General features: G+C 45.7%; 1 protein-coding gene across 1 annotated transcript in view; it reads left to right on the top strand.

Moving 5' to 3' along the window:
• The first annotated feature begins 2,166 nt into the window (after positions 1 to 2,166).
• Positions 2,167 to 12,454, top strand: part of CEP85L (centrosomal protein 85 like) — a 251,223-nt gene continuing 240,935 nt past the window's right edge. The window contains exon 1 of the mRNA XM_073337154.1: positions 2,167 to 2,936. Within this exon, the coding sequence (XP_073193255.1) occupies positions 2,924 to 2,936 (13 nt within the window). The 5' untranslated portion in view covers positions 2,167 to 2,923. The remainder of the gene's footprint in view (positions 2,937 to 12,454) is intronic.

The raw sequence follows: 12,454 nt of genomic DNA, 5'->3' as shown, positions 1-12,454 counted from the left end.
AAATTGAATGTTTTATACATTGTTCTAGTAGCTTCCCAGGTATCAAAGGGTCTCCTTCGATGTCTGGGACCTGTTACAGTGCTGTTTGAACTGGTCTGTTAAAGCACACCATGACACCTTTGTATGCACTAGCAAGGTCTACATAGCCCAATTAATGCACAACACGTCAATGCACTTTAAAAATCCCACCCTCGTAATGCACATTGCTGCACAGTGTAGACAAGCCCTTAGAGGTCTGCTTTGAGAATTCTAGCACCTAGCATCTGGACCCCGTTCTTCCCACCTTCTCCTGTTCAGTTGATACACATGCAGTGAGATTGATTGGAAAGTGGTGATGGGGGGTGAGGAGGAGGGACTTGCATGACAAGGAAATAGAATAATGCAGGCAAAGGAATTAGAGAGCAAAAGGCAAGGTAAGAAAGAAATGGGGCTGGAGATGGAGAAGCTGCAAGAGAACAGAAAGAAGAGAGACCCTAAAATACTGTAATAAGTAAAAGGGGACTGAAGGCAGGGAAAGGGAAAAGAAAGACAGATGCAACCAAGACACAGTAAGTTATGTTCTAAAATACATATTTATTAGAAACCTGGTTGAGCATGTTCCAGTTAAACAGAGGAAAAACAGAAATAAAGAATGGAAAACATAAAAGAGCAACTTGAGGGAAACCAGAGAAAGTAGAACTTGAGAGAAATTTTTTTTTTAAATTAACACTTGGTCAGTTTTAGAAAGGCAGCACGCTGACTGTTCTGGGAACTTTCATTCCACTGAAATCATCTAGTAATCACCTCTCTGTTCTTTCTAAGGCTATGCCTACCCTGCACTTTTTCATTAAAACTTTTGTTGCTTGGGGCGTGAAAAAGACACGCCCCCCCCCCCACACCCGAACAACAAAAGTTTTAATGCCGTAAAGCGCCAGTGTGGAGAGCACTTTGGTGGTGGGGGATGCTCTTCCGGCGACAAAGCTACGGCCCCTTGTGCAGGGTGGTTTTATTTTGTCGCCAGGACCATGCACCTTACAATGGCATGGCTGCAGCAGCACAGCTGCACCGTTGTAAGGTGCGCAGTGTAGACGTAGCCTCAGTCTGCCTCATTCAATGAGAAGCTCTCCACCTCAGCTCCAGCTCCATTGTTTGTGCCTCAGTCCTGGTCAGACAGAACTACTTCCTTCTATTTGTGCACCCTATGAGCCAACACCCCAGCAGATTTTGTCCATACACCTAATGACAGCGGGAGGTGGGAGCCACTAACTGAACTGGCAGGTACATCACAAAGTGGCTGTCAAGCTGCACAGAAGCCAGCATGGCAGGTGCACTAGGTGGTGTTGAGAGTTCTGTGGGCCCTCAAACTCATTTCTCACTGTGGGAGCCTCTCAAATCCTCAGACCACCTCTGATCACAATGGGGAGTATTGGTATCACTCAGTGGGGAGAAATAAGAAACACTTGAGTGCTGTTTCACTGAAAGTAGGTAAAATGACTTCCATCTGTGATGCTCCAAGTTCTTTTACTTGTATTATATCACAGAGCACCGCCAATTAGCTTTAGTTCCTCCTAAAGTTCCTTTTTTTATTTGCTTCTTCAGTGTGGTTCTGTTCTGAAACATGACTGTAAATAGGGCCTCAGTTTGATAAGTAGAAATTTCTCTAACCATACTGGTCTTGCAAATGCAGCCTTGCATATGAAAGGGAATCTGTTCTTTCTGGCTTGTGCATTATCCCCAGGCCAGTAAGAGAGATTCTTCAGGCTAGTTTGTCCTCAATTAAACTTGTGTAACCTGTGTCTCCTAGTTCTGCCCTCTTTTACATCTGTGCCCACACCAAGATTGTGCAGGTGTCACAGGGGATGGGGGGAATTTGGCCCTGCACTTTGAATTTAGTAGTTAATGTTTCATTCACTTGTATGCATATTTCATGGCTGTGCTGCTAGAATGCATATGCCTTATCTGTCCAGCCATCTGACTGGATGCTAGCAGAGTTTGACAAAAATGTAGCTTTGAAAAATAATAAATCTTGATGAGGGAATCCAATGATTGAAGCATGCCACACTGCCTGTGCTTTATGCTGCTGTCTGAACCGTTCCATGGGATCACAGCCCTAGATACATATTTCTTTATGCTGGATATTATTGTAGATTATACGGGCCTGTAGGTTCAGGTGCCAAAACAGAGGGAAGGGTGCATCTCCTTATCAAGAGCTGTTGGAGGCTAGTACACTTCCTAGCAGGAGGACTGCCCTAACTTGTGTCCCTGTTGCAGTGGGTAATTTCAGGGGCACAGAGTCATTGGGATGCAAGTCTACCCCAGGCACACACCCCTCCTTCATACCATCTGCCTTCCCCTTCCACTGGCCTGGCCATACTCCCTGTGCCCAGGGCTGCTGTTGAGAGAGCTCTGCACCTGCTGTAGGGCCCTCTCAACAGGGATAATCAATTTGGGGGCATACACCAGCCCTACAGCCCTTTCCACCAGACTATATATATCAGAGAACCGTGATTAATCTGGCCCTATATAAACAGCAAATAGTAAAAGGCTAGTAGTGCCTTTAAAAGCCTAAAGATAGCTGCTACCATGAATGTGGACGTTTTCCATTAAAATGGATAATAAATAACAGCGCATCTATGATGTGAGTCTCAAAGATCCTTAAAAAAGGTGAATATAGTTATCCTGAGTAGATAGCTGTCATGAGCAGTACAGGCTTTCCACAGATAGGTCTCATACAAGACTCAGAACAAGTAACTTTTCTCTGCATTCTGTCAGTTTTAGATTTGCATGTAAATTCTGTCACCCAGGAGGGTGACTGTCAGACTGTGACTTAACACCCCAAGGCTGACTCCCTCTGCAAATTGCAATAGGTGGTTTGTGCTACATTCTATAAGCTTACCCATGACCACCACAATTTCCTGTTACAATAATTTGAACAGAGGAAGTTATGCAGAAAACAAGTAAGTTTGCTGTCTTAATTTCTGTGTATTTGATTAAGAATTTTTTCTTAATTAATGATGCTTGTTACAGTTTATACGGAGTGCTCCCTAAACTGCAGTATGGTTTGGAGGGGGAAGGGGGCTTGTGAATCAGACAAATACGCAAGCTAATTTCAGAAGCATTATAGTCTTCTCAGCATGTTGCTCACGAGCAGCTGTATAAGGTTCCAGGAGACTCTTTCATTTACAGTGCTGAAACTGAGGAAAGTAGCTTAAATATTCAGCTGCGAGATATTACTGCAGCTGGGATTTCTGATAAGCAAACTGAGCCTTTTGCCATTAGAAAATCTACTGTACAATTGCCAGTGTTCCTTAAAGGCAGTAACAAAAAAGCAATTCCACGTGATCCAAGCCAGAATGTTTTAAAAGTGACAGTTATTTATATCTTTTGTTGACCTCTTTATATACTACTGGGGTGCAACCTGGAGACCGCTCTTAATGTTCATAAAACAAGTCATTCAATATAACGGATATCTGTACCTTTTTGCTAATAGTCATGGTTTCCTGCCTGTGTAAGAGGAAATGGGGTGGAGGGGAAAAGCTAGCAAGTCCTCCATCTGACTCTCAGATAACCTGTTCAGAACGCACATGCGTTCTGGTGCTGTTCATAAGAGACGTTCTTGGTATGTCTGTTTATCTGTCTCCTTTGCCACTGCAGCTACTGCACTGCAGTTAGAAGCTTAAATCCTCATTGCATATATAACTTTAGTTCCCAAACAAGAGGCCAAACTAGAGAGAGAATATTAGCTGCTGTATTTTTTCTGGACACACAATGCCTTTGTGAGGCATGTTGTGGGAAAATTTGGGTTGCTATGCAGTTGTTTTGCTGGTAATATGGGAACTGAGCCAAGCTAGAGCAAGACACGAAGACTGTTCTTATTAGTCCACGTAACAGAAATCCTCAGCAGTTATTTTGCTCTCTTAAGTTTTCCTTTATGTCTGTGCATTTCAGAAAACTGCAGCTCCCTGCTAGCTGTGTCGATGCTGCTGTTTGGGCCCGACAGGCCTTCTCAGAGAACTGCTGCTACATGCATTTCAGGCAAAATCATAGTCAGAGTTTTAGGCCAGAAGGGATCACTAGATCATCTAGTCTGATTTCCTGTACATCACAGGACACCAAAACCCCCCTGCACCTGTACACTAAACCCAACACCTGAAATTAGACCAAAGCATTACAGCCCCTAAGAGATTAAACTATTATGCACCATAGGCAGAGAATAGGAAGGACTGAGGTGCCCCAGTGCTCAGGACCCCGCAATACCAGGGAAATCCTGAGGTCTTTACTCAGTTTAATTCTATCTTACTCAGACAAAACTTCCACTGGCATCAATGGATATGAATGGTTTTAGAAAATGAAAACCAAGTAATGAACTAAAAATGTAGCAAATACTAAAGTTAGGGGTAAAAAAATTCTTGCTTAGGTCAGAGCAGAAAGGAAGGTAGAAAACAAATATTTATTAATATTAGTGCCATTTGCACTCACTTTGTCTTTATCTTCACTTCGTATACCCATTCAGCTAACTCAGCTTAAGATCAAACAGACTAGAACTGCTCTGAATGCCCACCATATACTAAATATACTAATTTAAATAATCTTTAGCTGCATATGTAATGCTATGCAAAGGCCAAAGGAGACTCCTGGTAGTTTGTGTGATGACCTGCAAGCCCCTGAGTCTTGTAGAGGCAGCCTTGCTAATTGGAACTAATTTCAATTTCTGAGAGAACATAGAGGATAGGGTATAGCCATTGGGTAATAAACTACTGCATTTCAGTAAAGAGAGGGAATCTTAAGCACTTTAGTCATAGAATTAGAGATGCAACTCCAGCTGACAGTAAGATAGAGAGCAGCAGCACCCTGGAAGAGTCTCCAAATACTGCAAAGACACCCCAAAGTTGTATAGAAATAGGATATTTTTAGCACCATTACTCAGCTTTTAAAGATTCTCTATTGTCCCCTTTGAGCCTGGGGAATATTTGTCACAAAAAACACCTTTACAATTGCCATTACTTGTCACCCTTATTGGCAGTGTCTAAGGACTGACTGGGCATGGAAAATGGACTAAGGGTATGTCAACATTGCAATTAAAAAACAGCAGCTGGCCCATGCCACCTGACTGAGTCTCGGGCTAAGGGGCTGTTTAATTGCAGTATAACAGTTCAGGCTCAGGCAGCTGCCTGAAGTCTGGGACCTTCCCACCTCACAAGATCTCTGCAAACCCAAGTCAGCTAGCATGGGCCAGCCATGGGTTTTTATTTGCAGTGTAGACATACCCTAAGAGGTAGTCGGCCTGAAGTGTGGGGTAGATTTCACTCCCACTACACTTACTGTACATGTTCTTTGGATAAATCAATGTTTTTTGACTTCCAGAACTATCAACCAGGCTCCTTTTACATACATTACATTCACACTTCTTTCTTGTCAGTGGCGGATTTAGAGTTAGTGGGGTCCTGTGCTCCGCTTCACTTTTGATCCCTCCCCCCCACCCCCACCCGGGGACCCAAACAAGAAAAAGAGCATTCTCTCTTTTCTTTTTTTCTTCATCCTCCTCCTATTTTATAAGTAATAGGAAGTCAATGAAAATAAAGTGAGGCACCTTGATTGTTTTTGTAGTCTAACTTTTTTTCCACAGACCACTTGAAAATTGCTAAGGGTCGAGGCAGACCACTTAATGATCTTTCCAAATATTGTTTGTACCGTTAGCGAACTATTGTAAAGTGCTTTGGATAAGAGCGCTTTATAAAAAAACATTGGGGTGCGGGATCTGGCCAGGAGTTAGGATGTGGGAGGAGACTCAGGGCTGGGGCAGAGAGTTGGGGTGCAGAGTGCTTATCTGCGGCAGCTTCTGTTTGATGCGAGGGGTGCAGGTGGGGATGGGGGGTGGTGCAGGAGCTTCTGTTTGGCGCTCAGGGCAGCGGTGGGGATGGGGGGTGGCAGGAGTCAGGGTAGGGGTGGGGGGCCTGGGTTGGGGGGGTGCAGAGTCAGGGGGTTGGGGGTGCATGGGGGGTGCATGAATCAGGGCTGGGAGTTGTGGGGGGTGCAGGAGTGAGGGCATGGGGTGGACCGGGTATGGGGGGGCACCCCAACCGCCTACCCTGAGCGGCTCAGGGCAGTGTATAGAGGATGGGAAGCTCTGGGCTGGGGCCATCCCAGTCGCGGCCGCTGGGTTATCTTACCTGGCTGGCTGGTGGGTGCATCCCTGCCCTGCCGCTGCTCCTGTTCGCTGCCAAAGGGAGCTGCAGCGGCGGCAGCAGCTCATGAGAGGTGAGACCCCCTGGCCTGCCGCTCCCTTCCCCTGGCATTTTTCCAGGGGCCACCAGCAGCAGGGCACGCCAGGGACTGCACCTGTGCTGCCCGGTGTCCAGAGGAGCAGGGCAGGCATGGACAGACGCCCCACCAGGGAAAGGCGCGTGCCTCCCCTACAGCGCACCCCCCAGCCAGCCCCTCACCTGGCTGCCTGCTGTGGCATGCGGGGCCGACAGCGCCAGCCTGCGGGAAGAGTCCTGGAAGCCAGCAGGAGCTTAGCTCACCGGCTGGGAGAGAGCACGGCTCTTAAACGGCTCCCTCCCTGCTCTCCCTCACAGCTTCTGCCCCTGCAGCCATCCCCCCCGCAGGTGGTGCTGGGCTGCCCGGCCCTGGGGCCCATGCCAGGGCACTGTATGTTTCGTTGTAAATCCGCCTCTGCTTCTTGTTTTAATATCTGAGTTGTCTTGCTGATTAGCTGTACTTCCTTTCACAGGAGCAGGGATAAAGAGCACGCTTTTAATTAGCACTGTTTTAGCTTTAGTTAAGGTTTTACTTGAATATTGCCACCCCCCACTTTGGGAAAATGAGTCTTAATTTCACCCTGAGGGTTATCCCATTTCTGTTAGACTGTGCTGTACAAGAAAAACTGCACATACAAAATTGTATAATAGCTGCATTCCTGAATAATAAATATGGCTTTTCACAGAGCCAAGTATGCTTATATGTCTCTCCATTGCACTCATTTAACTTACAAAGCACACAAACATTTTGATAGCGCATAATAAATTAGGATTTGACTTTACATAGTGTGCAGTGATTACAGAGCAAAACATGGCAATGATTTTTATACTCAATAATACCACATGAACACGTTTGTACATTTATTTTATTTGTATTTCTTATGATTTACTGCATCTTAGACTCAAGGGGCTAGATTCTGTGTTGCACTGCCTGGCTGGCACAGGTGGACACAAGGGTCAAAGGTGGTTTTGCACCATTTGGATTATGGAGTGTACCCCAGCTAGACAGCCCTACAGCTATTGAATGCATGTCCTTCAACCTGTCTGTGATATGTATCCTCGCACATGCCCCACGTATATGAAACTCCTTTAGAGCCCCTATATGCTGACATAGCAGTGTGTGGAGTCCAAGCTACAGCCAAAATCTGGCCTCTAATTGGCCCCATGTCAAATTTTACATGATTAATTTACTTAGCTGGCTGTACATTACCACTGATACATATCATTGTAACAATATTGCCAGCTCCAAAGGTTCAAAAATCACAAGTCAGACCCCCAAAATCGTGAGATTTTTTTTAAAAAAGGATGATAGTGTGGTTTTGGTTTGTCTTTTTATTTTTGATCTTCCCCCAGCCCACCCCAGTGTGGGTGTGTAACGGGTGTTACCCACTCTCCCAAATTTATTAAGGTGGTTTCTGGCCCCGTTGCAGGAGCTCTCACTCCCACATCTGCCAGTCCCCTGCCCACGAATTCATTCTGCCCCCAGCTCCCCATCAACTCTGCATTCATATCTTCCAATCCCACCCCCAGCCTGAGCTCTGCTCCTCCTGCAGCTCATGGGATCCTCTCCTCCCACTTCCCAGGCGGGGTGCTGCAAGGAGGGGAGTGGAGGTGCTGTTCCATCCCTGTTGCTCACAGGAAGGGATGGGAGAGGAGGCAGCAAAGCTGCCCTGAGATGTTGGACTCTTTAGCTCTGTCCAAGGTGGGGGGTGAGAATGGTGTTGGCTCCTCAGGAGATGGCGGAGAGCTCCGCCTGCTTCTCACAGCAGCTCTAATTGGCTTCTCTTCCATAGGTGGTGGGACAGTGCGGGAAGGCAATCAGAGGAGTTTTTCTCCCAGTCAGAGCTTATATTCTTCTTGCGCCATTGCCAGACTGGCTCCAGCCCCAGCTGAACTCTCAAATAAATTGTGAGTTGGCAACACTATAATAGAATTGACAAGAACAATAGCCCTCCCTCCATGCTACTGCGTTCTTAGCTAGCATCTCCTAAGATGGTCAAGGTAAAAGATAACCTTCTGCACACATGGCAAAACCTAACAAATCCAGCCTGTGACTAGGGCCAAGCAAGTTTCAAAGCCAAGAGCCCACAGAGAGAGCACCTTGCAGGCATCCCCTCCCTTTTAAAGAGAGGGGGCTCCAGCTTGACAGCTTTCCTGATCACAACCATGGCTGTGTGGTGGGAGAAAGTAGTGTCTCAGGTGGCCTCTAAATGTAAACCAGGCACTAGAGTTGAAAGGAACAAGCAGCTGGGTTTCATTTCTGCAGCAGGAGGCTGGAATGGACCTAAACATCCCCTGGCACATGCCTAAACACACTCTTTATGTTTGTCAGCCAGCTATGCACCAATGATGCTGTGGTGGTTTCAGGTTATATTTGGAGGAGGGAAAGGGAGAAAAAATTGCTTTTCAGGCCCACCTAAAAATGCTAGGACCAGCTCTGCTTGTTAAAATGTTTAGCCTTTTCTGAGGCTGGAACTGAAGCTGTTGCTAACACAGCCAGGCAACTGTCAGCCCATGGATGCCCCTGCTCTTGCTACGGCAGCTGTTATGAGGGGAACTCCTTTCCAGTGTCCCTCACCACTACCTCCAGTAGTGTACTGGGGATGCACTACATAATTCCTGCATCACCCTGCTAGCTGCTCCACTTAGTGGGAGTTCCTGCTAGAAGCTGTGTTCCCTGGCCCAGCCAAGAGTTTGGGAGGGGTTAGAGCCTGATACAGCCAAATCCTCTATATGAGCCTGGGGAGACCTGCTCCCTAACCCACCATCTAGGACAGTCCTCCAGCAATCAGGGGAGACCCACCCATCTGAAGAACCAATCCAGCCACCTAACCACATGACCAGAGTGGACCCATCCACTCTATGAATCATAGATGTAATCTGATGAGGTTCAACAGGGACAAGTGCAGAGTCCTGCACTTAGGATGGAAGAATCCCATGCACTGCTACAGACTAGGGACCGAATGGCTCGGCAGCAGTTCGGCAGAAAAGGACCAAGGGGTTACAGTGGACGAGAAGCTGGATATGAGTCAACAGTGTGCCCTTGTTGCCAAGAAGGCCAATGGCATTTTGGGATGTATATGTAGGGGGATTGCCAGCAGATCAAGGGATGTGATCATTCTCCTCTATTCAACATTGGTGAGGCCTCATCTGGAGTACTGTGTCCAGTTTTGGGCCCCACACTACAAGAAGGATGTGGAAAAATTGGAAAGAGTCCAGCGGAGGGCAACAAAAATGATTAGGGGACTGGAACACATGACTCATGAGGAGAGGCTGAGGAAACTGGGATTGTTTAGCCTGCAGAAGAGAAGAATGAGGGGGGATTTGATAGCTGCTTTCAACTACCTGAGAGGTGGTTCCAAAGAGGATGGCTCTGGACTGTTCTCAGTGGTAGCAGATGACAGAACAAGGAGCAATGGTCTCAAGTTGCAGGGGGGAAGGTTTAGGCTGGATATTAGGGAAAACTTTTTCACTAGGAGGGTGGTGAAACACTGGAATGCGTTATGTAGGGAGGTGGTGGAATCTCCTTCCTTAGATATTTTTAAGGTCAGGCTTGGCAAAGCCCTGACTGGGATGATTTAGTTGGGGATTGGTCCTGCTTTGAGCAGGGGGTTGGACTAGATGACCTCCTGAGGTCCCTTCCAACCCTGATATTCTATGATTCATCCCCATCTCCACCCACACCAACCACCACATAGCCAGAGGAGTGATCTACTTGCCACTATCACTGTTGCTGTGAGAAAAAATTGTCAGATAGGGTACCTGCCTGGGGAATGAGATCATGTTGGTCAAGAGTTATTGGCTAAGGGTAGAGGATGAGGGGGAAGTATTGAATGATTTTTAGCAGATAAAGAGTAGAGAACGAATGGCTTTGAGGGGAGAAATCGTTTGATTTATTTTGGTTATTTAAAAGAAAGCAAAGACTGGGATAAATGGACTCTGTTTTTGAAGGGAACATGTAGTGGAAGGCAAAATTTTTACTCACAAATATCACATATATTGTTGACTGATGGAAAAAAAATTGGGGGAGCTTCTTGTTAAAATTTTGGCACCACATCACTATCCATGTGGTAAGAATTATGTGCACAGTTGCCAGTGATATAACTGGGAATTGCAGCAGAAGTGCATTCATTAAGAAAAGACAGATACATCTCTCATTGCTTTCATAATTTGCTAATATTTGCAGCAGCTGCTCTCCACAGAGTTCTAGAATCTTCCAAGTGAGCATTAAACCTTTAAGAAAATATCCCTAAGTATTGTTCTGCCTATAATTTTAACTTGATGTTCATGTGCCACGTGTTGTGAGGAACGAGGATACAGAGCACTGCATGGTGACTATTTTAAATGTTATTAGCCTTCACACAGCATAAAATGACTCTGACGAAGTCACTGAGAGATTGTTAAAAGCTTGTCAATATGGTATCCATACAAAATATTGATGGAGAATCACATTTTGCAGTGAAATCCACCAGGGAGAAAAGCTACACGTTGCAAAGAATTCAGTAAAAGTGCTGGCAGTAAATTGACATAATTATCTACATTTAAGCTTTTTTCCCTTTTCCCCCCTTCTTTCATTTAAGTCAAAAAATTACACATTCAACTAACTCATAGTTATAATTGTTGTCTTGGAGTCTGCTTCAAACCAAGGATTAGGCCCTTCCCCTCCCCATCCACATGTATGTGTACGCAATCCTATTTTTTGCCAAATCTGTTATCTCAGTCATCTGAGATAACAAAAGTAGCTACCCATAGAAAGTGGTATGCAGGGGGTGCAGGTGGGGATGGGGGGTGGTGGAGTTATTTTGATTTAGGGTGTTAGGCAATAGTAGAAATAACAGAGAAACCACTGTTGAAGGGGAGTGGAGACATTTTGTAAAGCTGGGGATGGGATTTTTATTGCCTTCTCACTGCTCCAGTTGTAGAAATGTTTTTATAATGTTCCCCATTCCTTCAAAACAGCAAATTATAACGTAAGATCAAGAGATAGTCAAATAAGCTGATTGGCTACTGTAAAGGCTTGTACATGCCAATTGTGGCTACATAATGCAGAAGAAAATCCATATGCTTTTTTTGGTTCCACTTTCAGTTTGTAATAGCAATAACCACCACCGTTCAGGCCATTTCCTGAGGATTCAATGGTTGGCTGGAGTTAATATTCCTCACCTGGCCTTTGCTCCCAACCAGTTATTAATCTTCAGGAAATACCCTCCACCTCAATCATTATGATAATATAAAGGTCTGTAAAATCAAGAATGGCCTGGAGAAAGTGAATAGGAAGCTGTTATTTATCCCTTCACATAACACAAGAACCAAGGGTCACACAATGAAATGAATAGGCAGCAGATTTAAAACTAGTATAAGGAAGTACTTCTTCACAAAGTCAACCTATGGAACTCATTGCCAGGGGATGTTAAGGCCAAAAGTATAACTGGGTCCAAAAAAGAATTAGAGAAGTGCATGGAGGATAGGTCCATCAATAGCTGTTAACCAAGATGGACAGAGACACAGCCCCATGCTCTGGGTGTCCCTAAACCTCTGACCAGAAGCTGGAAGTGGATAGATGACTTGATAATTGGTCCTTCCCTCTGAAGGATCTGGCACTGATCACTGTCAGAAAATGGGATAATGGGCTATGTAAACTATTGGTCTGACCCAGTATGGCCATTCTTATGTTATTACCTAAATAATCTTCGTGCAGATCAGTACACATGGTATTCCGATGTGAATAATACAGCATGGGCGATAGATGGGGTGCGGCAATGTAAATGGGGAGGTGGCATTGAAGGGGAGGCCTGGGAGTCAGAAGACAGGAAATGAAGGGCTCATGAAACTACGGCACAGTCTCTGCTGGAAGGGGCAACATGTGCGCAGTACCTGGAGCTCAGACACATGAGGAGGTATGTACCCTGGAGTTTACAAAGTAACAGGGCGGGGTCTCCTCCCCCTCTAGGGACAAAGGGGCTGAACCTAACATGGGTCTGATTGCCCTGCAGAGGGCATGCAGTGATATCCTAGGATGAAGAGTTGGAGACAGATATCTGGACACTGGGATGCCCAGAAGAGCAGTGACCTCACAGCACTGAGACCTCAGTCCTGCCAGCTCATCCACTGGGGCTCTGAATGGACACAGGGGTCAGCATGCCCTGTAAGACCAGAGCCTAGTTTTCTAGTATTGTAGTATCCATCATTGTATTCCTCATTTCAAGGTGTGTTGT

Source organism: Lepidochelys kempii, chromosome 3, assembly GCF_965140265.1.
Source record: "Lepidochelys kempii isolate rLepKem1 chromosome 3, rLepKem1.hap2, whole genome shotgun sequence".
Classification (NCBI taxonomy): Eukaryota; Metazoa; Chordata; order Testudines; family Cheloniidae; genus Lepidochelys; species Lepidochelys kempii.
The sequence above is the reverse complement of the archived record's forward strand: the minus strand, read 5'-3'. Positions and strand labels throughout refer to the sequence as shown.